Source organism: Heteronotia binoei, chromosome 9 (assembly GCF_032191835.1).
Source record: "Heteronotia binoei isolate CCM8104 ecotype False Entrance Well chromosome 9, APGP_CSIRO_Hbin_v1, whole genome shotgun sequence".
Classification (NCBI taxonomy): Eukaryota; Metazoa; Chordata; class Lepidosauria; order Squamata; family Gekkonidae; genus Heteronotia; species Heteronotia binoei.
Window position 1 is genome coordinate 101,647,699 of NC_083231.1, and position 26,320 is coordinate 101,674,018.

The following is a 26,320-nucleotide window of genomic DNA, read 5'->3' on the forward strand; positions in this document are numbered from 1 at the left end:
AGTCTACCTTCTACCATTGCATTTACTGACCTCCTTTACAAAATCACATTGGCAAATGTTTAGGAGAGAATTAGTTGGAGGGATTAATGTCCCTCCCTCCCCTCCTCCTTAACAGCTGTTTGAGCCAATAGGGACAGAATGCCCCCCAAATGTAAACAAACTCTAAACAATTATGAATGGGTAAAAAACAACATTGCAGTAGTGTGCACCTGTGATCTATGCAAATTACATACAGTTTTGTCACTTCCTTCCCCTGCAACATCTGCCCGGACAATTTGCAGGAAAGCTTTATCTTTTTAATGAGACACAAGCTTCCCTGTGGAGGAAAAACTTGGAAGTTGATCATTAAAAAATGGCCAAAAGTTGTGAAATCAAAGCACGCAGAATGGATGGCTCTCCTTTCATGAAATTTCTAAGTAGCAGATTGCATATAAGAATGCAGGACTGGAGTCATGGGTGGAAAAATTGCTTGGCATGAAACTATGGATTTCTTGTGACTTTGGGAGGCCGTGAGATCCCCACTTGGAATTTATTTATTTATATTTTATTAGATTCTTATCCTCCCCTCTCCCAGAATGGGGCTTGGGACAGCACACAACATTACAATACAGCAACAATCAGGGCTTTTTTTTGTAGCAGGAACTCCTTTGCATATTAGGCCACACACCCCTGATCTAGCCAATCCTCCAAGACCTTACAGGGCTCTTAGTACAGGGCCTACTGTAAGCTCCAGGAGGATTGGCTGCATCAGGGGTGTGTGGCCCAATATGCTAAGGAGTTCCAGCTACAAAAAAAAGCCCTGGTAACAATAATAAAATCACATTTCCAATAAAATCTAATAAAATAAAGTTTCTGTCTCTTAACACTTCAGGGTCTGTTTCCTCACTACCATCCCTCATTAGCTGGGTCATGCTTTAAAAAGATTGCATAGATTTCCTATTGTGCTTTTTGTAGTTACAGGAAATAGGAAAAAATACTGGGGGGGGGGGGGAGTGAAAAATAAACTCGTATCACACATAGATTTCTGAAGCCCCTCCCACATACCTACATCTTCCAATGTTCATTCCCGAATCACTGTTGCCTAATCCCATTAGTAAAGATTGCTGAGGTAACCCATAGCAACAGTCATTCTTTTCTGTTCTGCAAGTTTGTGTTGTGTTAGCAATTAAGGATTTCCAGTGAAGTTAACCCAATGGGATGGTCTGCTGCTGTTCCTGACGCTCTCAGTTCCCGAGCAGGCTTCAAGAGGAGGACAGGAGTTGACGAGAAAGAGGATGAGCAACAACTCCTTAACTTTATCCAATGCAACCAGCGACTGGCGTGAGCCGCAGGAAGAAAACTCTATGTACAAAGTGGGTTTGTCAGTAATGACGACGCTTGTGATGGCTCTGCTGGTGTTCTCCATGGGTTGCACCGTCGAGGTGAAGAAGCTGTGGGACAACATCAAGCGACCTTGGGGGATCGCTGTGGGGATGATATGCCAATATGGACTGATGCCCTTGGTGGCCTATATCTTGGCCATTAGCCTTGCCACCACCACAACCCAAAGCGTGGCCATCCTTATCCTTGGCTGTTGTCCTGGAGGAACAGTGTCCAATCTTTTCACTTACTGGATTGATGGAGATATGGATCTCAGGTAGGACGTTCATAGCACTTCATGGCACCTGCACTTTATGTTGTGGGCCATATAAACAGACATAAGGTTGGATCCAGCCTTACATAAGAACATAAGAGAAGCCATGTTGGATCAGGCCAATGGCCCATCCAGTCCTACACTCTGTGTCACACAGTGGCCAATACACACACACACACACACACACACACATTGTAGCTAATAGCCACTGATGGACCTCTGCTCCATATTTTTATCTAACCCCCTCTTGAAGCTGCCTATGCTTGTAGCCGCCACCACCTCCTGTGGCAGTGAATTCTGGTCATGCCTGGTTCCCCTTCTGATTATAGGCTTTGAACATGCAGATCTCAACTTTTTTTGGACACAGGTGACTCACAGGTGGGGCTGACAGAGCTCGTTATATCAAAACACAAAGTAAGTTAACCAAGGATTCTACAGGCAAATGGAATCACAGGGTGCACCTGATACTTTTATGAGCATTCACACACACAAATCTTGCACTTAGAAAATAAGCATATGTATCAGTAAGAAGACAAACTAGAACCTTGCAGGAGTCAAGAGCACCTTTAAGACGAACAAAGTTTTATTCAGAACATAAGCTTTTGTGTGCTCCAAGCACACTTCATCAGACAAGGAATCCGGTACAATGAGCTACATATAGCTGGTAGGCAGAGGTTTAGAATGCAAAATGGTACAAATTTAAGATTCAGTGACAGAATAGTAAAATCAACAAATTGAGCAAACCTTTGATCTGGATAGCATGAGTATGAGAAAGCAATAAAACAGTAATATGTCAAAATGTGAGAATGTCTGTTAAACACTCTATTGTATAAGCCTGGGCTTATACTTTTTTCTCAGAAGTTTTTCAGAACTAGAGCCTTGTTCTTTGAGATATTGTTTTCTGCGTTTAAGATATTAAAAGTAATTGCAAAGGGGAGGGACGGTGGCTCAGTGGTAGAGCATCTGCTTGGTAAGCAGAAGGTCCCAGGTTCAATCCCTGGCATCTCCAAAAAGGATCCAGGCAAATAGGTGTGAAAAACCTCAGCTTGAGACCCTAGAGAGCTGCTGTCAGTCTGAGTAGACAATACTGACTTTGATGGACCAAGGGTCTGATTCAGTATAAGGCAGCTTCATATCTCCATAGGGAAGCATTAAAATATGTGATTTCCCTACTTGCAATCTAGGAAAAGCTATACGATGTGCTTCTGCTACCTGTGTAGATTTGGCTGTTATATGTTGGGCAGTGTGGCATACTCTAGAAATATCCTCATGGCCATGTGTTCCAGGGAAGAGAGGCAGCTTGCATATACTCCAACTGATAGTTGGCAGCCCTGGATCTTAGAGGGTGAAGCAAAGAGCTGGAAGCCTCCACTATGTCCTGCAGTGCTGGAATGGGAGAGGGAAAACTTCCGAAACTGAATCCCCTTTGGAAGGGCTCACCTTCCTTCGGATTCCTCTTTCTCCACTCCCCACTGGAAACTCAGAAGTGTCTCTCACTCCTTGTTCTGTGGGAGAAAACGAGAACCTTTTCAGTCATTTCAGTTTCTCTCCCTGCCTTTGAACCTAGTAGCAGGTCCTGACAAGTTGTTCTTGTCATTTCTTTAGTTTGTCAAGGGTTAAGCTAAGCAGGCAAATGGGTGGGGTTTTTTTCCAATTTTTAGTACCACAGGTCTTTTAAGAATTGTCCCATAGATAGGTGAGGAAATGGGGCAGTGATGAACATATGAAGCTGCCTGCTTTATACTCAGTCAAGATTGTTGACCCTTCTAAGTCTAGCACTTTCCACTTGACTGGCAGCGATTCTCCAGAATCTCCCAGCGAAACAAGACGCAACAGGAGATCTGTGCTCTCTCTTCCTGGGCTTTCTCTGTTCAGTTGTGGAACTCCTTCCTCAGGGAGACAAGTTTGTGTATCAGTGTCTTCCATCAGTGAGTAAAGGCATTTTTGCTTCATTTGGCACAGCCTCCTCCCTGCTTTCTAGAGCTGTATGTCTAGGTGTTTTTCATTGAGTTATGTTATAACTGCACATTTTAAATTGTTCAGATGTTTTCATGTTTGCCACCTTGGGGACCCTGATCAGGCTGGCAGACAGTAGAAAAATGTTTTAAATAAAGTATCTGTCCACTTCTATATCTGTTATTTGGTCTTGAATCAAATTCTGCTGAGCCCTTATTATCAAGAACCTAGATGAATTTACCACCAGACCATTGCAGATGAGAGGTGTTGGCGTGTGTGAGAAAGAGAAAGAGAGAAGGCAATTGGCATTTTTTTGGAAGTCAGAGCTGAATTTCTAGCTGGAGACAGCCAAAAATAAGGATGTAGCCTTGGGGAAGAGGGTAATCGAAGTTGCTGTCTGGGGAATTTTCTGCTTTCTAGGAATGCCTTTTTGCTCTGCTTGTATATTTTTAAAGCAAGCATTACAGAGTTTTCTCCACCAATGGAAATTTCACAGTGCTGCCCTCAGAATTTCTCATCATTCGGGGACGGCGGGAACTTGAACAATAATGCAAGATTGATTAAACTGTACATGGTTATGTTACACACAGTGTGTTAAAGAGGGTAGATTTTTTTGTATCTGGCTTCCAAAAAGACGTGATTTGCGTTAATTGTATTAAGTACTCATCTCCTGTTTACTTCAGTGTATAATGCCAATAAAGGTTGTTGTTGTGTTAAAGAGAAAAGTGTAGAACAAAGTTTGAGTCCAGTTGGCACCTTTAAGTTCAACAAAGTTTTATCTGGATATAAGCTTTTGTGTGCATGAACACTTCTTCAGATACCTTCTTCAGTTCTCTTCTCCAGGACTGTGTGTGTACATGAAAGCTTATCCAGTATAAAGCTTTGTGAGTTTTAAAGGATTCACTGTACCCAAGCTTGCTTATGCTGTTTCAGACCAATACAGCTACCCACCTGAATTGAAAAGTCTATGTTATTGCAGCGTTGGAAGGATTTTTATTTAATTCTTTTACTGATGGGTATAAAAGATTTCCCATTTTTAAAAGTGAAATCCAATCAGACGCTTGGAGCAGTGTTTTCACCTCTGGGAAAACTGGGCAAATCCTATATGCATTTCTTCACACCTGTTGAATGTAGTTGTCTCAGTTTCACCACTTTCTCTATGCAGTGTTCCCTATGGAACACTTTCTTTATGAAGAAAGGTTAAAACGCTTGGGGCTCTTTAGCTTGGAGAAACGTCGACTGAAGGGTGACATGATAGAGGTTTACAAGATTATGCATGGGATAGAGCAGGGAGAGAAAGTCCTTTTCTCCCTTTCTCACAATATGAGAACTCACGGGCACTCAATTAAATTGCTGAGCAGTCAGGTTAAAACGGATAAAAAGAAGTACTTCTTCACCCAAAGGGTGATTAACACGTGGAATTCACTGTCAGGAGGCAGCGGCAGCTACAAGCATAGACAGCTTCAAGAGGGGATTGGATAAACATATGGAACAGAAGTCCATCAGTGGCTATTAGCCACAGGGTATTGATGGAACTCTCCGTCTGGGGCAGTGATGCTCTGTATTCTTGGTGCTTGTGGAGGGGGGGCACAGTGGGAGGGCTTCTAGTGTCCTGGCCCCACTGATGAACCTCCTAATGGCACCTGGGTTTTTTGGCCACTGTGTGACACAGAGTGTTGGACTGGATGGCCCATTGGCCTGAACCAACATGGCTTCTCTTATGTTCACCAGTGGGTGGGACTTTGATGTAAATGGTGGCTTCCTGCAGCAGTATATGGATTCTGGGTTCTGAGAACAAAGAACGGGAGGATTGCGACCACTGGACTTTTAGACACCTAGAGGTATATCAGGCTGGATATCATTGGTGAGGACGTACTGGATTCGATGGGCTCTTGATCTGATCTTGCATCTCATTTACATACAGTTAAGCTGGTGTTGTGCATTTATCATCAGCAGGGGTCATTTTGTAGAAAAATAGGAGGTGGTGGAGCTCATTAGAATAACTCATTATCATATGCCACCACCCCCAGCCAAAAGGAACCCGATGCAAGAAAGGAGAGCCCCGGGCGAGCGAGACCTGCTTGGGCTGGCTAGAGATGCAGCCAGCCCAAGCAGGCCTCGCTCGCCTCGGGCTCTCCTGGGCCACCCCTCCCAGTCAAACGGCCAGCAAGCCACCTGCTGCCCAAAAGCACATAAAAAGTGAAGAAATGGTGGTGTGGGCTTCTCCAGGGGTAATGAAGGCTGCTGGGGGTGTGGCAAAGCCCCTAGTGGCTGGCTGGCTGCCCACTCTCCTAATCCAGGGATTGTTATGCAGCTGCACCAACTATTCAATGGACTAGGTGGGGAGGAAGAGGGAGAACCCTCACAAAATTTCAGGAGCTGTGCTCCTGTGAGCTTCTGCTGAATCTGAGGCCTTGTCATCAGTGTGATGAACTGGGGCACTTCCTACCTACGTGAAAGCTATTTCTGGGGAGGAAATTTGTCAGTTCATGGGATGAAAGGAAGAAGAGTTGTTTTTTTTACCCTGCTCTCCACTACCAAAGAAGTCTCAGAACAGCTTACAATCGCCGTTCCTTTCCACAACAGACACCCTGTGAGGTAGGTGGGGCTGAGAGAGCTCAGAGAGAACTTAGTGACTGTCCCAAGGTCACCCAGCTGGCTGCAAATGGAGGAGTGGGTGAATCAAACCTAGCTCTCCAAATTAGAGTCCACCGCTCTTAACCACTACACCATGCTGGCTGGCTGAAAGGGGGAAGTAAAAGAGATGGTCAACTCATGCTCTTCAAGAAGTGCATTTCAGGTGATTCAGTTGTCAACTTGCACACAAAAACCCAATCTTTTTCAATAATCTCTAATGTCACTTATTTCCAGCATCTCTATGACAACCTGTTCTACCATAGCTGCCCTGGGAATGATGCCATTTTGCCTGTACATCTATACATATTCCTGGGAACTTGCAGATGGCATCACAGTTCCATATCAGACCATAGGTATCCTTTCTACTTGCTTTCTGTAAAACCTGGTATGTGTGGGAGGGAATCGAATTTCTTTGACATGCTCTAATAATAATAATGCTAATACAGTTAATCACCATCTATTTCAGAAGTTCAAGGTATTGGTAGAATCTGAATCAGTGGGCCAGTGAGATATTCCTTCAGGATTATTTTATGTACTTTTATATCCTGGCTTTCTGCCACCATGTTTCAGGTGACTAACCCATTTCAAAATATTATCCACCTCAGAGATCTCCGGTCCTGTAGCACCTCTGGGTGCTTTCAGAATTTTGAGAAAGGGCAGTGTGTGCCATCAAAAATGGCTGCTGTAGAAGATGGAACCATTTACAAAATGGCCACCATGGAGACGGGCACAATCACAGAATGTTTAGAGTTTCTAAGCCAAGCATCCTCCTACGAAGGGGCCAGTTATTTGTGAACGGAGTTCTCTGCAGATGCAAACCTGATGCTTCTTAGGGTTACCAACTCCAGAGTCCAGACTAGGGATTTTGTGGGTGGAGCCAGAGGAGAGGGGGTTGGAGAAGGGAGGGACTCTATAATGCCATAGAGTCCCCCTTGCAAAGCAGTCGTTTTCTCCAGGTGAGATGATCTCTGTCTCTTGGACATCAGTTGGAATAGTGGTAGATCTCTAGCTACCACCTGAGGTTGGCAGCCCCATGCTTCCTGGAGTCTTCTGAAGTACTCCCTGCTTCAGTGAGAAGAGGGAGGTCAAGGCTGGCTCTCTGCCCACCTTGGGGAAGAGGCACTTTTTGGAAGAAGCAAATGGTTGCACAAGGAAACACATCAGAGGACTCTGCTATGCTCATGGGCACTGCTTTGGTGATCACTAGCCTATGCTACAGTACAGAAGGCACAAAAGGAAAAAGTGATCATAAAGGATAAAAGGAAACACATAAATTAAGAGTACCAATGCATAATTTATACACTAGTTATATAGCTACCAGGAAAAATGGCCACTGGGGGAGACAGCTGAGGGAGGGTAAAAATGAGGAAGACATCAAAAACCCTGGAAATGCTGCATCATCCAAACTGATTTTGATCTGAATTGGAAAAGCAAGATTCTGGAGGTGGAACCACAGTTGACCCAGATTTGACTCACAGATAATTTAAGCTTTTTTCCCCCTTCACTTTTCTAGGAACAAGTCTTCTCAGCTTAATCATACCAGTTGCTTGTGGGGTTTTTACAAACAATAGATGGCCCAAGCATTCCAAAATCATTGCCAAGGTAAATGCCAAAGTGAGTTGCTATTATTCAAAACAGAATACAAAAATATCAAAAATATTGTGCAAGAACACACACTCTTGACTAGTATATACAAAATTAAGAAAACTGTATTTTGTATATACTAGTCAAGAGTGTGTGTTCTTGCACAATATTTTTGATATTTTTGTATTCTATTTATTGTGCTGCCATTGTTCTTTTGCATTATTCAAAACAGGGCAAAGAAATGACAGCATACAAAAAGAAAAACAAAAGGGAAAAAAGCAAATTCTGCAGATTTATTTATAACTATTCATGCACTACATTTCTACCCATGCATTCAAGGTGGTTTAAAGTTTAAAACACAAACTTGACAATTTAATATTTTCTTTGATTTACAAATGGATAGATTCCTGATGAGACAATGACTATAACTATTTCAGTATGCCTAGAGACGACTAAAGCTGGATAAGCGTGAGAGCTCCCTTTATACCCCCCTCCATGATACTATTTGTGCTGGCACCACTAAAAGGAAGGCACCCTTAACACTGCAGAAAAGGTTATGCTGGTGTTCCCTCTAAGCTGCAGAGTCTTGTGAGCAAAAAGTCTACTTTGCAAGCTATTAGTATTAAAGTTGTGAGCTACTGGCATTAAAAGTTGTGAGCTACTGCATAGTATGTTCTGGGGTTATTTTTCCTGAGCTAAGACAAAAATGTGTGAGCGGGAGGCTAAAAATCTGTGAGCTAGCTTACACTAACTCAGTTTAGAGGGAACACTGGCTGGGAATCATGGGGCCCAACAGAATGAAAGCCATATGGGACAGGAGCTGCCCTGAGGAGGCAAATAAAGGGAAATTGAGTAGAGATTTTTGGGGGCATAATGTAGGATTGTGTGAGTGTGAACTGTAGTGAATTCTCCTCTTCATCAGCATTTAATATCATTACCTGCCAAGAGGTATGATCATAATGTGAGGCTGGTGAAACCACTGGGTATTCTAGCACCATATTGAGGCTGGTGAAACCATTGGATATTCTAGCACCCCATCGAGGCTGGTGAAAACACCGGGTATTCTAGCACCGTAATCTTCAAAGCAAAAATCATTCAACATAAGCATCTGATAGCCAGTTGAACTAAGCAATCTGACAACTGGTCTGCTTATCTCAGTGTGTTTCTCCAGGGTGGCAAATCTCAGCCCCACGAACCCTACAATTAGAGACCTTTTGAAGCAGGTCACTCTTGAAAGTTCACACTGGAGCTCCAGAGGGGTCACCAGTCTTTTGTGTTAACTCCACTGTGTGAAGGACACAACCCACCTTGCTGTTGCTGCTTCTTGGTTTTGTTTTTTTTTCCTTTTCCTTCCCCCCCTATTAGGTTGGAGGCATTTTGGGAATTACCCTCCTGATGGTTGAATCAGTAATTGACACAGTATTGTCCAAAGATTCTTTGACTCTGGAGCTCTCTATCCTGACGACTACTGCAGTTTTTATCGTTCACAGGCTACATAGGCGGCTTTCTCTTGGCCCTCATCACCTGCCAGTCGTGGCCAAGGTATTTAAGAAATTCTTGGTATTCCTTAATCCTGAGGAGAATGTGGTGGCATCTAGGGAAAGACAGAAGGTGGCTAAAAGAACAGAGGAAAAGACTGTTAAACCTTGTAGTCTGTGACAAAAGAATAAGAAAACAATGTAGAAGAAGATATTGTATTTATACCCCACCCTTCTCTCTGAATCAGAGACTCAGAGCGGCTTACAATCTCCTATCTTCTTCCCTCACAACAGACACCCTGTGAGGTGGGTGGGGCTCAGAGGGCTCTCACAGCAGCTGCCCTTTCTAGGACTACTCTTGCAAAAGCCATGGCTGACCCAAGGCCATTCCAGCAGGTGCAAGTGGAGGAGCGGGGAATCAAACCTGGTTCTTCCAGATAAGAGTCCACGCACTTAACCACTACACCAAACTGTACCTCTGAGTAAGATGCCAGTAGCCACAGAGAGCCATTGTTTTCCAGAACCATTTAATTGATAATTTTATGCACTAGGTCTTTTTTTTTTTTTGGACCCAAACTCTGTACCTGTTGAAACAAATTTTTAAAGCATCACAATATGTTGGCATTTCCAGGGCTCGAACCATTGCTTTGGAGACGGGATCACAGAACATTGCGTTATACTTTGCATTGCTCCAGTTATCTTTGAACTCTCACCATTTCTCCCAGATAATCACTCTTCCTATGCTCTACGGTGCCTTTCAGCTGCTGAATGGATTACTCATAACTGCCGGTAGGTTATCCCATCCAAACACATGTTCTGAGGAGGTGGGGAAAACAGGCCAGGAACAAAGGTTGCCGTGGTTGATCAGACAGGATGATTTTCAGCATACTAAACAAGCAGCTGTTACTCATTTGCTGGAGTCCACACATTTTTTTTCTTCTAGTTTTTAATGTTAAAAGCTCTCAGGCTTGATTTAAATGTGATGTTGGTGAGGTAACAGGATTGTCCCCTAGAGAGCTTTGCACTGGCCCAGCAACTCCTTGAAATTGAATCACTTTGCATGAGGAGCTGCCTGGTTGGAATTAGATGCTCTGCAAGTGAAGCCCCCCATGGAAGGGGGCACCTGCCCCAGCCAGCATCACAGTTAAATCAGGCTTTTCTTCATCTGCGTCTCTTTCATGAAATCCCTAAGAGCATCTTCACGCATTACATATTCAAGCACACACTTTTAAAATGGGTATGTAACCATTTATAAGGAAACCTGGAGAATCGGACATTCTTTCTTGAGTGTACATTTAGGCTATATTCAGACACCTTTAAAGGTGATGTGAAGCTGGGCTTGTGCACATAACACACTCAGAAAATCCTGGTTAGAGATTGATCTATGACACACAAAATACCGTGGCATGGGTGAACTGGAGATTGACTTGGATGCAGCAGAAAATGTCTTCTAATGGAAAAAGTTTGGGTGTTTTTTGCCAGTTCTCTTCCCCCCATTGCAGATCTCCAACTCCCCCTCCTGCTATTTTGGTGACGGGCTGCCCTCTAGGAGCAACCTTTCAGGGACCGTTCTGGGCTACAGCTGGAAAGGAAAAGAGAGGAAGTCTGTTTCCCTGAAAGAAATTCCTTCAGCAGAGATTTATCAGAGGATCCAAGATTTAGTCTACCCTCCCCCTCCAAGATTCTATGCCTGGATTAAATTCCAGTTTAGTCTAAATTCTGAGCTTTTATATACTCTTCTTTTTATTGCATGCAAACTCACATGGCTTCATTTTTTTCTTTTCTACACATTTTGCTCCCTCTAGTGGTCACTTCAATATTACATTCAATATTACAATATTACATCTCTGGTGCATTTATCTGCACATTTAGCACAGAGGGAAATACGCTGGAGGCACAGCAGTGTAATATCAAAGCTACCACTAGAGGGAGGAAAACATGTGCATCAAAGAACATCCCCCCCTCCCAAAAAAAAAGCAATAGGCACACACAAGTGAAAAGAGAAGATTGTGAAAAAGTCCTCCATTTAGAATTCTGGGGGGGATTTCTATTTATGTTAAAAGCATTTTAGTCTACTTTTCCCCATGCTACTGGATTCAGGACGGAAGGAGAGTGCGGAAGCATGGCAGCAAACTAGGTCTGTGCATATGTCTGCTCAAAGTGATGTGTAAATGCGCTCTTAGTAACAAATCCAGCTTTGGAAGCTAAGTAGCGATAGAGATAATCAGTACTTGGAAGAGAGACCACCAAGAAAGACCTGGGTTGCTATGCAGAGGAAGGAAATGGCAAATGCTCATCTCTTGCCTTGAAAACCCCAATGTCATGAGGTCCCTATGAGTTGGTTATGACTTTAAGGCACACATTGCACACCCACCCACCCACCCCATGGCTGCAGAACTTGTGATCCACCTAGCTGAATATTGTCTGCGAGCCAGGCAGAGCAGACCACAGGAAGCTAAATTAGCCATCTGTTTCCTCTCTTGCCCTGGGAATGAGGATATTCCAAGACCCTGGCAAGTCTGTGGTTGTGTTGGTGGGTCCTGGGCTTTCTTTAGTTGTTGATGGCTTCCAAGAGCTATTCAAGAGCTTGTCTTGTAAGAAAAACAGCCTAGAGGGACTCTCATCACCTAATATGTGTTTGTGTTGCATGCAGTGTATCACATTTACAAGAAATGTCTGGGGAAAAGAGAAGAAGAGAAAGCACTGGCACCCCACGTTAACATGTTAGACATTCCAGGCAGCAAGATCGCCATGGGATTTGAAAAGGAAGAGGATGGCCCTGTGCATTCCAAGATGGAAAATGAAAAAGTTGGCCAGTTTCAACAGGTGGCTGAGCATGATATGACTTCCCTTGAAGGAATCCCATGACTTCATCCCCAAGGTGCAAAAGATTTAATAAACAAGAAACAGGTTGTCATTAAGGTCTAGCCTTCTGTGTGCATTTTCATGGATGCCGTGATGGTCTTCTCTGTCTCATAGCTGGGATAGCTTGTGTTAAGGACATATCACTGGGAGGGAAGGCAGCATGGTGTTGCCTGATCTTGTCAGATCCTAGAAGAGAAGCAGGGCTGGTACTTGGAAGGGAGACCACCAAGGAAGGCTCTGTAGAGGCAGGCAATGGCAAACCACCTCTGTTTCTCGCTTGCCTTGAAAGCCCTTTGTTGGTGTCACAATAAATCAGGTGTGACTTGACTGCATTTTGCACATGTGCAAGGATGTATCCCAAGTCACAGGCAAGCAAAAGCCATGCATTTGATTCATGTATCAAGGCACCTACTGGAAACAATGCATTTCTGAACTGACCTAGACGAACTCACAATGTCAATTATGTCAATTTGTGATACTAAAATACCGACAAGCCCTTTTCTGTCCATTCTGACAGCCCTTCTTTTCTGTAGTGCGCCTGATGTATGGTTGCTTCTATATTTGCCTGTTTGTATATGCCTCATTTTGTCCTTCATATGAACCCAATTTGAATTCATCACCCTTCCTACAGAGAACGAAGCAAAATGACAGATTCCAGACAGCAGAATACTTTCCTGCATCCCATCCCGACCTTTCCTGAATTATGAAGAAACAGGAGCTCCAGAGATGGGACATCATTTTTACGCTTGTGATCATGTGCAAAAAGAAATGGAACTGTCTGATTCCACTGAAATATCTGAGTTGTTATAGAACTCAGATATAGCTGGAAACGTTTGAGATGGCAGAAGGCAAAGAAAAAGGGCCTGGACACCAGGAAGAAAACAGAATATATTAAATGGACAGAAAAATAAGATGGCCATTTTTCATATTTTAAAAGTGTATTTTTATTTACACTGTGGAGGTGTCTCAGTAGTTATACACTCAGACACCTGATAATTCAACATTTTTTTTGTAAAAGTATATAAATATATACATAAGTCTCTATAAAGTAAACAATATAACATGTGATACTTACAGTTCAATGTTTGCTACTTTCCCCTATGCTAATATGATGTAAAGCTTAAATACTGATTTCAAGTATTTTCTATAAAAAGCTCTACCGTATCTTTTTAAAAAAATGCTGGAAAAAGACAGCTCTGCTATAAACAAACATTTTTAAAAACAGACTAATACAAATGTCCCTGTAAGAAAGTCCACCAGGATAAAATACTGTTTGTATCTCTCCCCCCACCCTGCCCATCATCCCCAGCATTAGAATATATTATAAAATAGCTGGGAAGAAAAAAATAACAACCGTAGGAGACATTAATACTTCTTGGAAAAACAGAAAGCTGTTTAAAAATGTCAATTGTTTGTCAGAATGTCCAAAAACTGCACTAACTGCAGCACCGTCCAATGGGACCCAAGGCTCTGTACCATTCAGAAGTCGGGGGAGTGCAGGGGTACATGATGCTTGTCAGAAACTGGGACCCTATTGGCAAGACCGCACTCATGACGGCACACTTGTGCCACAAATACATATTAGCTTGATACCAGTTCAGCAGTCCCAGCTTCCCCCCAAGGTTTTCTGTAAATTATGGTTCACTGAGGATTCTGTGGCAGGAATAACCTTTGAGACAGACAGAATGAACATTAAACCACTTGGATTCTGTAGTGTTAGATGGTGCCTGAATTCTTCAGGAACCTCTTTTTCTCTGTCCAACCCCACCGCCCCCATTTAAAAGCATACTTGGCTTTCACATTTAGTTGTTTCTCTGCTGCTGTTCTTCGACTTGAAGACGTTTTAGGACATAAAGGATAACTTGATAGCAGAAAATATACTGGTCCTGGGAAGAGAAGAAAGCACAAATGCTCATTCCACAACAGAAGATAATGGCTGGGGATGGAGGAGATTTCGCTTAATAGATGCTGTTTAAGACACAACACTGATACAAAAACCCCGCCCTCCACCCTCACTCCATTCAGCTGTTGAGTTCCTTCTTCTCATGCCATCTGTTCCTGTAAAGTCCAGGGCAGGGACTGTCTGCATGGCAGTTCTGGAGAGGGCTTTTTTTTGTAGCAGGGACTCCTTTGCATATTAGGCCACACAACCCTGATCTAGCCAATCCTCCTGGAGCTTGCAGGAGGCCCTGTACTAAGAGTCCTGTAATCTCTTGGAGGATTGGCTACATCAAGGGGTGTGGCCTAATATGCGAAGGAGTTCCTGCTGCAAAAAAAGCCCTGGGGATGAATATGAATTCAGCATTCCTTTAGATCCACAGTCTATGTGAGCCGGCAAATCATCCTGTGATGACTCCTTCCCCGGGGTCTGCATGTATTTGCTGCTGACGGGGCCGACTGCAAGATCAGTGTGGGATGTACACTCAGCAGGGTTTATGCCTTTGGACATGGGGGGAGAGGGGAGGATTTACTTTGTTTAGGTAGTCCACTGCTGGTTTTGTGCCAATGTGTCAAACCAACAGTGAATGCCTTGTACCAGGCCAATGCCTTGTACCAGTGGTATTTGCTCTGTGATCACATGAAGCTGCCTTACACTGAATCACCAACTCTTGGTCCTTCAAGGTCAGTATTGTCTACTCAGATTGGCAGCAGCTCTCCAGGGTCTTAGGTGGAGGTGTTTCCCATCACCTACCTCCTGGTCCTTTCGACTGAAGAGGCTGGGGAATTGAACCTGGGACCTCCTGCACGCCAAGCGGAGGCTCTTCCACTGAACCACAGCCCCTCCCATGGTCTACCACTAAACCCTGAGGCTCAAACATCTGCAAACATCATCAACCAAACAGCCACAATGGCTTCCTGCACCTTGAGGAGGCTGCAGGGAGCTCTGGGTGTGCCTGTTTTAAGGTGACAACCACTTATTATAAACCCACAAGCTGCACTGAGCAAGGCCCTTGTCTGCTATCTGGAATATGGGGCAGGTGCCACTCTGGAAAACAGAATTCAGAAGAGCCATGGGTGGTATCACTGCCTTGTCCAGAGTCCGGTCACTGGGCCATTTATCTGAGGGCTGCCTATTCTCACAAGCACCAGCCCTCTCTGCTCTTAGGGGAAGTTTGCTCCTGGCCCTCCTATCCCAGATCTTTTGGGAATGCCCAAGGGTTATGCTGGGGGCCTCCTATTGCATTCTTCTTCTCTGGTCTTTACCTTGCCCCCACGTTCTACCGTTAAGGCCTGGATGGCTCAGATCACAAACAGTTGCTGTCAACGCACAGACTGATTTCTAGGCACAACACCCATTTGCAAAGAAACTAGGAGGTCGGGGCTACATGTGCTGCACACACGTTTATTGTTTAGAAATGTCCTCATCCCTAGGCGAGCTCGATCTTGTCGGATCTTGGAAGCCAAACAGGGTTGGCCCTGGTTACTATTTGGATGGGAGACCACCAAGGAAGTCCAAGGTTGCTATGCAGAGGCAGGCGATGGCAAACCGCCTCCGCATGTCTCTTGCCTTGAAAACCCTATGGGGTCACCATAAGTCTGGTGCAACATGGCTTTACAGACTTTACATCCTCATTTGAAGAAGTGTGCATGCACACAAAAGCTTACATTCGGAATAAAACTTTGTTGGTCTTAAAAGGTGCCACTTGACTCCTACTTTGTTCTACCGCTTCAGACCAACACAGCTGCCCACCTGGATCTATCGGCAATTATTGTTTGATTTCACTTCTGAAAACAGCGGTTAAAGATGGTATCAGAAGGCTCCTTTTCATAGCTTAGCTTCACCGAGGGCCAGGACCTTTTCAGTTGTGGCCCCTACCTGGTGGAACGAGCTCCCACAGGAGATCAGGGCCCTGTGGGACTTATCAAGGTTTCGCAGGGCCTGTAAGATGGAGCTCTTCCACAAGGCTTTTAATTAATCAGCGGGCATCCTTTGAAAGTCATCACTTCCCCCAGCATGTCACCATTATGGTGTTTTGTGTCATGGTGTTAGCCATCAGTCACATGCTGTTGGGTGGCTTTGCCGCCTATGTCTGTAAGGTTGTTTACTGTGCTACTCCTGATTTTGTAATGCTTGTTTTAGGATATTATTCTAACTCTTTTTTGATTTTACTGTAGTCAGCCACCCTGAGCCCGCTTGCAGGATAGGGCGGGATATAAATCCAAAAACTGGAGAGCCAGTTTGGTGTAGTGGTTAAGTGTGCGGACTCTTATCTGGGAGAACCGGGTTTGATTCCCCACTCCCCCACTTGCACCTGCTGGAATGGCCTTGGGTCAGCCGTAGCTCTGGCAGAGGTTGTCCTTGAAAGGGCAGCTGCTGTGAGAGCCCTCTCCAGCCCCACCCACCTCACAGGGTGTCTGTTGTGGGGGAGGAAGGTAAAGGAGATTGTGAGCTGCTCTGAGACTCTTTGGAGTGGAGGGCGGGATATAAATCCAATATCTTCTTCTTCTTTCTTTCATTTATACCTCGCCTTTCTCCCTAGCGGGAACCCAATGCATTCTCCTCTCCTCCATCTTATCCTCACAACAACCCTGTGAGGCAGGTGAAGCTGAGAGCATGCGGGACTGGCCCAAGGCCACCCAGTGAGCTTCCATGGCAGAGTGAGGATTCAGACTTCAGTCTCCCGGACCCTGGTCTCTCTAGCCACTACACCACACTGTCTCTCCTAGAAAACGAAGAACAGCAGCCTTGAAAGTCAGAACTGCAGGCCCCAGCAGTCTGGATACACATACCTCAGTTTGCACCATTCCATGCCTCTGCAGGCGCATGTTGCGCACGATGTCTGAGATGTCAAACTAGGAGGAGGGAAGAAAGCACACAGAGAAGATCAGTGACGGAGGCACCTACTGAAGAATTACGAAAAAGAGCATGCACCATACCACGGCAAAGGGCATATATGAACATAGGAAGCTGCTTTATACTGAATCAGACCCTGGGTCCATCAAAGTCAGTATTGTCTACTCAGACTGGCAGCGGCTCTCCAAGGTCTCAAGCTGAGGTTTTTCACGCCTATTTGCCTGGAGCCTTTTTAGTTGGAGATGCCGGGGATTGAACCTGGGACCTTCTGCTTCCCAAGCTGATGCTCTACCATCCCTCCCTCCTTCAAAGCATGCGCTTTGAAAGGCTGGAATGATATGTTTGGTAGCAGCCCTGGGTCTTTTCCAAACACTGCAGCAAGGTGGGAAGACTGTTTTGCATTGGAGAAGTGCAGGGAGGTGGCAGGGTGGGGGTGGGGATAAAGGGGGCACTTGGCCCTTTCTCATCTGCCACCCATCCTCTGTAAACATGGCCTTCTTTCCCCCATGACAGTGCAAGCAAGGAGGAAAAGTATCTGAAGGGAGATTACAATAAAGTAAGGCAGCACACGAGCGAAGGGTGAAGCACTCCTCTGCTGCACGTCTCCACATCACCCTTTCATTCTGCCACTTTCTCACTGTTCAGAGGAGATCTGGGGTTCTGGCCCGGAGTTAAGTGTCCAGGCTCAAAAAGAGACCCTAAGAGAAGTCCCTTGGGAGAAGAAATATTGCTAGACACATGCAGATATTGTGTTGTTCTCACACACACACGGCTTTTTTTTGTAGCACGAACTCCTTTGCATATTAGGCCACATCCCCCTGATGTAGCCAATCCTCCTGGAGCTTACAGGGCTCTAAGTACAGGGCCTGCTGTAAGCTCCAGGAGGACTGACTACATCAGGGGTGTGTGGCGTAATATGCAAAGGAGTTCCTGCTACAAAAAAAGCCCAGTGTATTGAAAATGTTGTGATGTGACATCACCCCAGAGTTGGAAACGACTGGTGTTTGCACAGGGGACGACCTTTACCTTTATTTTTTGTTATAAAAAAGGAAGATGGTGGCTGCTGGAAGACAAAAATCCCATTCCTTTAAGATCTTGGAGGCAGAGACAAAAATCAGTGGGTGCTGAGGTAGTAACCCTGGTTAATTACTTTTATACACATGAAGCTGCCTTATACTGAATCAGACCATCGGCCCATCACGGTCAGTATGGTCTACTCAGATTGGCAGCGGCTCTCCAGAGTCTCAGGCTGAGGTCTTTCCCATCCTTTATTGTCAAGTCCTTTCAATTGCAGATACCAGGGACTGAACTTGGAACCTTCTGCATGCAAAGCAGAGGCTCTTCCACTGTGCCACAGCCTCTCTTGTTACAAAAAATAATGAATACATGAAGCTGCCTTGTAGTGAATCAGACCATTGGGTCATCAAGGGCAGTACTGTCTACTCAGACGGACAATGGCTCATCAGGGTCTCAGGCAGAGGTCTTTCCCATCACCTACCACCTGGTCCTTTGAACGGGTGATGCTGGGGATTGAACCTGGGAGCTTCTGCATGCTGAGCAGATGCTCCGTCATTGAGCTACAGCCCCTCCTTTATGCATCCTGAGCAAAGGAAAGCTGCCTCCTTTGGTATCTTTTAAAAGTATTTATTTACTCAGGGTACTTCTGAAGTCCACCTTTTTTTTTGACACAGTCGAGACTTAAGCTGGGTATCAACAAACGCAACACAAAAAGAATTGTTTTATCAAAGTTGTTAAAAGACATAATTAAACAGATGAGCCAGAGCCTAGAGACATAGCCTTCAAACCGTCCCATAAGTTCCATTTTACAGCCTCACAGGGAGACTTTGAGGGTGGAGGACTCCCTCACCTCCCCCCGCCCACCTGAGGCTGTTCTAGAACAGGAAAGGCCCGGCTCGTATCTACCGGAAGCGTGAAAAACCATTCTGAATAAAACAGGACAAATGTGGAGTCACATACCAAAAAGTCATCTCAAACACCCATAAAGAGAGGCACCCCAGAAATTCCTCTGTCCAGTCTCACCTCTAGATCTTGGCCGATGAGTCCCAAGACCACGTCAATGCAAATGAGCGTCCCCGATCGTCCAATGCCTGCACTGCAGTGAGTGATGATTGGTCCTGATTTGTGGACGTGCCTCATGTAGGATATAAAAGTGAGCAAATCATCTGGCTGGGAGGGCGTGTCATGATCCGGCCAGGCAGTAAAGTTCAAATGGGACACGTGCCGCAGTTCGCCCGTCTGTGGTTTTAAACAGACACAGAACAAGTCATCATCAAGTCTGGTAACAAGAGCAAAAACTCAGCAGATGTACAGTTACTGCTTGAAGCAGCTTTTACCCAGGAACAGATAGCTGGATATAAGCCAGGATTTGAAGAGTGGCTTGATTCCAGAAGGAGGAGAAGAAGATATTGGATTTATATCCCACCCTATACTCTGAATCTCAAAGTCTCAGAGCGGCTTACAATCTCCTATACCTTCTCCCCTCACAAGAGACACCCTGTGAGGTGGGTGGGGCTGAGAGAGCTCTCACAGCAGCTGCCCTTTCAAGGACAACTCTTACAAGACCTATGGCTAACTCAAGGTCATTCCAGAAGCTGAATGTGGAGGAGTGTGGAATCAAACCTGGTTCTCCCAGGTAAGAGTCCACAACCACTACAACAAACTTCTCCCCCCCACCCCCAATTTTCATTTTCCTTGCTTGTAAGTTCCTGTTTCTTCAGGGTGGTTTTCCTGTTCCACATGTGTTTTGCTCCCTCTGCTAGATGATTCGATGTTACACAGGATTTTGTCCAGAATATCTCCCTGCAGAATTAAACTGTATGATATGGACTCAACCACTAGGTGGAGCAAATCATGTGTGGAACAGACACCTCCCTCCGCAAGAAATAAGAATTTGAAAGTGAGAAAAATGAGAATGCAGAAAAGCCCTAAGTCACAATTGTGCAGAAAGAACCTTCTTTCTATGGATGGTCCATGATCCAGACCCGCTATTGTCCTCCCCCCCTCCGGCTCTGTTGCTACAACAAGAATGTTTGTGCACCCTACTCAATGCCAGCTAAAAAAAGGAGGGGGGAGTCTAATTGACCTAAGCGGGGCAGCTGAGTTGTATTATGGAGTGTTCATTCAATACCCTACCTCAGGGGTGGAATTCTAGCAGGAGCTCTTTTGCATATTAGGTCACACACCCCTGATGTAGCCAATCCTCCAGGAGCTTACAAAAAAGACCCTTGGAAGCTCTTGGAGGATTGGCTACATCAGGGGTGTGTGGCCTAATATGCAAAGCAGCTCCTGCTAGAATTCCACCCCTGCTCATTTCAACAGTCATCTCACTAGCTTGCCCACTTTCTGCTACATCACATTGGCTCTCCAAGGGAACAGAACCTTGCTCCCGTCAAGCCACTCAAGTGGAAAGGTGGAATTCGAATCCATGGCTTCACAGCAGCACATGGTGAAAATGACCACAATTCAACCATGGTGCACCACCAGTCGATTCAGGAGTTCCTGCAATCAAACAAACCTGAATAGCAGCCAGTCCCTTAGCTAGGGGCCATGAGGGAGGGGGCCGGATGGTGAGAGTAGGAAGTTGGAGAGGCAGGGGCTGCCCCTCTCCCTTCCATCTCCTGCACAATTTAAATCGTGTGGGAAGGGCATATAAGAGCAGATGCCGCACCTCCAGCATGATTTAAAGGGCCAGCCAATCAGCTGATTTGTGGGCCCTTTAAATGGTGCAGGGGGGCAGTGACACAGGAGGAGGGATGGGGCAGCCCTGGGATGGGAAGTGAGGGAATGGGGTGAGCTCCCCCCAACTGCCAGGGGGCGGGTCCCCATGGGTCCCTGCTTAGCTATGGGCATGACAGCAACCCAGTCACTCCTCTGTTCCCATTTCCCACAAACCCTTTCTGTGCATCAGGAAGCCAGGCTCACTTACGTGAATGTCTTCTAGCTCCATGACCCTCACAACGAAGCCTTTGAGCTGCTGCTGCCTCACAAGGGCGAGCCGGAGCCTGTGGTTGATCATCGTGGTTTTGCCCAGTTCATCGGGCCAGTACCGCTGGCACTTGATCTTCTCCCCTTCTACTTCCTGGGTCATCATGGCGATGACAGTGCAGTTTTGTTCCCAGGCCATTTGCCAGAAGTCCGCCACAGTAGTAGGGAGGGGTCCTTGGCAAGCAATATAAACATATTCTTTGCTCCCCACTTGCATCCGGACGAAGCTGGCGTTGATGTAGCCGCCTTCGGTCCCCAGAGGCACTCTTGTGGTGTCATCTGAAACCCCAAACGCAGAACCGGGTTTTCTGAATCGTAAACCTGCATACAACCCTATTTCACTGCTTTTGCAAAATAGCTCCAAGTAGCTATGCAGGGTACATGGCAGCTAAGCAAGAAGATCCGCAAGCACTTTTCAGTATCAAGTCCAAAGACAAATGCGTACAGTTCCCAGGTCCCCCTGCCCTGAATGAGACGGGAGGGGTACGGTGGCCACCAGGGCTGACTCGTCCACCAGGCAAACTAGGCAGTTGCCTAGGGTGTCAGGAGGGGTGTGCCGAATTGGGTCCCCCCCGGTGCCCAAGACAACTGTCTAGTTTGCCTCTCTCCTCCTGCCGCTACTGCCAGCCCCCTCCCTTCCACTGTGCGCCCCCCCGGTCCAAGCTCGCTGCGATGAGGCTGGGCCCTACCAGCTTCAAGCCAGCCGTGGGTTCTTTGAAACCAGCGTGGGAGGAGGCTTTGCTCCCCCTCACTTCCAGTTCTGGAAAGGAGCGGGGGAGAAACCTCCGCCCACGCTGGCTTCAAAAAACACGTGGCTGCCTCGAAGCCAGTAGGGGCCGGCCTTGTCGCGGTGAGCTGGGGTGTGTGGTGTGTGCATGCACGGTGGAGTGCAGCAGGGTAGAGGGAGGGTGAGAGGCAGTGCCGGTCAGGGAGCCTGCCTGGGGTGCCCTGCACCGTAGGGCCAGCACTGGTGGCCACATCCAGTTTGGAAACTCCTGGAGATTTGGAGATGGAGCTTGGGGAGGACAAGGACCTCAGTGGATACGATGCCATAAAGTCCACCCTCCAAAGCAACCATTTTCTCCAGGGGAACTGATCTCTGTATTTGGAGATGAGCTGCAATTCTGGGGGGATCCCAGGTTCCACCTGAAAGCTGGCATCCCTACGTACACATCTTCCTGATACTGAAATGCGATGTAATTTTTTTATGGTGCAGCTTGGCAGATGTGCCAGTTCCTTCTTAAGCAGCTACTCCTAAACCCTGGTGATGATGTAGACATCTGCTGTTTTCTCCACTTCTCTGCAACATCTGAGGCCCTTAAACTGCCCAGATGCAAGTGTATTTTCAAAGCACAATTAACCCAGCGCTCTGTCCCCGCAGAGGTCAGCCACATGTGTCTGAAAAGTTTCCACAGCATCCATTCTCTGTTGCTTGTCCCCAGCATTTGCTTCATTACACAGTAAAGACCAGGGGTGGCCAAACTTGCTTAACGTAAGAGCCACATAGAATAAACGTCAGATGTTTGAGAGTCACAAGATGTGAACATTAGATGTTTGAGAGCCACGAGATGGCAGGCAGGCAAACAGATGGGAGGAGGGAAGGAGAGTTGGAAAGAAAGCAACTTTAAATGCATTATTATTAGCTAGCTTGGCTCAAAGAACTGATTTAAAGAGAGAAATGCCTTTTCCAAGTCAGCCAATGGGGTGGTGGGGGCTTTGAGAGCCACACAAAAATGTGTGAAAGAGCCACATGTGGCTCCTGAGCCACAGTTTGGCCACCCCTGGTAAAGACAATGTCAATGTGGTATAATAGTGAAGAGTGCATGACAAGGAACCCAAGAGGCCCAGGTGGAATTCCCCACTCAGCTACGAAGCTTAATGTGTTAATTTTTATTTTATTTACTTTAAATTTCTATCCCGCCCTCTCTGCAAGTGGACTCAGGGCGGCTAACAACATTCTTGGGGGCTTCTAGTCTAATCTTGGGGGCCTCCAGTCTAATGTGTCTCAAAGGGCTGCTGTGAGGGCAAAATTGAGGCAGAAAGAAGAACCAGGTCTGAGCGGTTTGAAGGGCAGGAGAAAAATGGATAGACAGGCATCCAGAATTCTTGAGACATAGTATAACACAAAAATTGGCCAACAGCACAGTTGGAGAAACATTCCTAGATGCTGAGCACCTCACCCTTTCTTTCCCCCATCTGTTATGAAATGCTTTTAAAAACTCTTTTACAAACAGAGAAAGTTATGTCAAATGGACTTAAGTGTGCATTACTCAATCTCAACATGCAAGCTTCTTGGAACAGTAGCTTAAAAACTGAACTGTAGCTTGCAAGATACATCCGCCTCCTCTTTACATTTTTGGTTGACTGCTAAGCAGCTTCTGTGTCCTTCTTTTGTTCTTAAATAGTGCCCACTTCCGCTTATCCCATCTCTGAAGAGTTGAAGGAGTGCTGACTCATTCAAAAAAGAAATACTCAGAGATTAAAAGTGGGAACAGACGGCTTTGCTGCAGGCAGACCGAGAGCTTCGTCAATGCAGAAAACAAAAGGAGATAGATCCTCTGACTCAGGCCGATTTAGAAAGAGGCGGAAATCTACCCCCCCCCCCCTCCCCAATAAGGATGTGTATCTTGGTGGGGATGGATGGGGTTGAAAGACAGCAAAGTCAAAATGAGTGACCTTATGAGATTTCTTTCCAGGCAAATGTGTGTGTGTGTGTGTGTGTGTGTCTGGAGCAAAGGTTAGTACCTGTTCAATGAGCAACTCACTTTCATGCTAAAAACCCTGGAAGCAGAATGCAAATCAGAGCAGGGAGCTAAACTGCTCACGGATCGTTTGGGAAGAGATGTCAGGGTGACCAGCTCAATGCTTTACGTGGGTCATTTTTAGATGAAGGATCTCATGGGAATGTTATTGACTGGGCAGGGCACGTTACTGCTCTTATGAAATGCACTCCCCCCTGAGCGAGACCTAACAAGGCTGAGCAAGGGGTTCCAGTCACACTGTGATCCATCTGGCAATTCCGGTATTCACTTGAATGTACCCGCTATCCAAAATCAACACCGGCATCCAAGAAAATTGTGCTTTTTTCACATGGCTGATTTTATTACTTCTAGGTTGGCTCTCTAGAAACACACAGGGTTAGAATAGCTCGCCTTTCTGTGTCATGATCTTAACTCTCAAATTCAGTTTTCCAAATCTGGTACTATTGCTCTGACTTAGAAGGGTGAAAGCATGCTCAGCAATACCTGTAGGGCCCTTGCCCTGACCTGGATGATCTCATCAGACCTGGGAAGCTAAAAAGGGTCAGCCCTTGTTAGTATTTGGATGGAAGACCACCAAGATTCAAGAGGGGATTGGATAAACATATGGAGCAGAGGTCCAGCAGTGGCTATTAGGGTATTGTTGGAACTCTCTGTCTGGGGCAGTGATGCTCTGTATTCTTGGTGCTTGGGGTGGGGCACAGTGAGAGGGCTTCTAGGATCCTGGCCCCACTGATGGACCTCCTGATGCGCCTGGTTTTCTTGGCCACTGTGTGACACAGAGTGTTGGACTGGATGGGCCATTGGCCTGATCCAACATGGCTTCTCTTATGTTCTTAAGGAAGTCCAGGGTCGCTATGCAGAGGCAGGCAATGGCAAACCTCCTCTGAATGTCTCTTGCCTTGACGATCCTACAGGCTTGCTGTAAGTTGGTTGTGACCCAACACTTTCCGACCACAAACACATTCCACGCTTTCAGGGCAAGTATGCTACTGACCATGCAGTCCCTCCCTTGCAATGTTCTCCAGCCTAAGACCATCTCAGTGACTTGACAATACAAACTCTGCAGACAGAACCACGATCAATCCTGCAAAATATTTAGCTCACTAAGCTGAGTTCAGCCCACTAGGCACAACTTATGGCCAGCCAAAGGATTTGACAGCTACCCTGCTGTTCTGTCCCAAGCGAAAGAAGCAAAAATGGGGTTGCTGAACCAATGGTAAGCCACCATACATGGCTGATGGAGGTGTTTTTAGTATGGTGGGTCACCATGCGTAAAGCACAACATTGGTTCAAGGTCCTCACACTATAAAAAGGTATCTTCCAGCCTCCTTCAACATGACAAATCTCATTCTGTGCCCTTCCAAACTGTATCAATACACTTATTTCCTGGCACAGAGAATCTACAGGTGGTGGGCAAGCTTAATTAAATGACAGTAATCAGGGCTGTTTTTGTAGCAGGAACTCCTTTGCCTATTATGCCACACCCCCTTGATGTAGCCAATCCTCCAAGAGCTTACAGGGCTCTTAGTACAGGGCCTACTGTAAGCTCCAGGAGGATTGGCTGCATCAGGGTGTGTGGTCTAATAGGCAAAGTGGTTCCTCCTACAAAAAAAGCCCTGACAGAAATGATAAAATTATATGGAATATTCTGGCCACTGGGACTTACAAGGTAGTATATTCTTATATCTGTTCTTCTTCCTGTTTTCTTTTGTTTGGCCAATCAAACACTGATCCAAAGGCTTTAAGTCCTGAAGATTCTGTAAAGAAGCAGAAAGACAATATAAGATCTGCTGGAAGTGGTAACTAGTTAACAAGCAAGATCCGGGTTCAAATTGCTACTCTGCCATTACTCTCACTGGATGACCTCTGTTCAGTCACTATCTCTCTGCCTAACCTGCTTCAGAGACCAATTGCACACCAGCCTTTTTGTCCTGGTCTCATTCTTGGCTCTCGAGACTTCTGGGAAGGATTAAACAAGATCCACTCTACGGTCACTGAAGGAAAGGAGAAAAGTCGACTGAGGGGTGACATGATAGAAGTTTACAAGATTAAGCATGGGACAGAGAAGGTAGAGAAAAAAGTACTTTTCTCCCTTTCTCACAATACAAGAACTCATGGGCACTCAATGAAATTGCTGAGCAGTTGGGTTAGAACAGATAAAAAGGAAGTACTTCTTTACCCAAAGGGTGATTAACACATGGAATTCACTGCCACAGGAGGTGGTGGCAGCTACAAGCATGGACAGCTTCAAGAGGTGATTGGATAAACACAGGGCTTTTTTTGAGCAGGAATGCACAGGAACGCAGTTCCATCTGGCTTTGTGTCAGGGGGCGTGGCCTAATATGCAAATGAGTCCCTGATGGGCTTTTTCTGCAAAAAGGCTCTGCGTGAAAGAGTGGTGACATTGGGGGTGTGGCCTAATATGCAAAAGAGTTCCTGTTGGGCTTTTTTTTCTATTAAAAAGCCCTGGATAAACATATGGAGCAGAGGTCCATCAGTGGCTATTAGCCATAGCATATTGTTGGAACTCTCTGTCTGGGGCAGTGATGCTCTGTATTCTTGGTGCTGGGGGCAACAGTGGGAGGGCTGCTAGTATCCTGGCCCC

At 45.8% G+C, this 26,320-nt stretch overlaps 2 protein-coding genes across 2 annotated transcripts in view; one reads left to right on the forward strand and one right to left on the reverse strand.

Moving 5' to 3' along the window:
- The first annotated feature begins 1,256 nt into the window (after positions 1–1,256).
- SLC10A6 (solute carrier family 10 member 6) lies at positions 1,257–12,183 on the forward strand. The gene is given in 7 exon segments (XM_060247347.1): positions 1,257–1,636; positions 6,461–6,579; positions 7,740–7,828; positions 9,176–9,289; positions 9,291–9,352; positions 9,920–10,077; positions 11,942–12,183. Coding segments are annotated over 7 exon segments (1,119 nt in total). The 5' UTR covers positions 1,257–1,274; the 3' UTR covers positions 12,157–12,183.
- Positions 12,184–13,072: 889 nt separating this feature from the next.
- The window catches only part of PTPN13 (protein tyrosine phosphatase non-receptor type 13), a 172,463-nt gene continuing 159,215 nt past the window's right edge, over positions 13,073–26,320 (reverse strand). The window contains exons 42-46 of the mRNA XM_060247088.1: positions 25,382–25,472; positions 20,895–21,232; positions 18,989–19,204; positions 16,885–16,947; positions 13,073–14,039 (exon numbers count right to left, since the gene is read on the reverse strand). Coding sequence (XP_060103071.1) covers positions 13,956–14,039; positions 16,885–16,947; positions 18,989–19,204; positions 20,895–21,232; positions 25,382–25,472 — 792 coding nt within the window. The 3' untranslated portion in view covers positions 13,073–13,955. The remainder of the gene's footprint in view (positions 14,040–16,884; positions 16,948–18,988; positions 19,205–20,894; positions 21,233–25,381; positions 25,473–26,320) is intronic.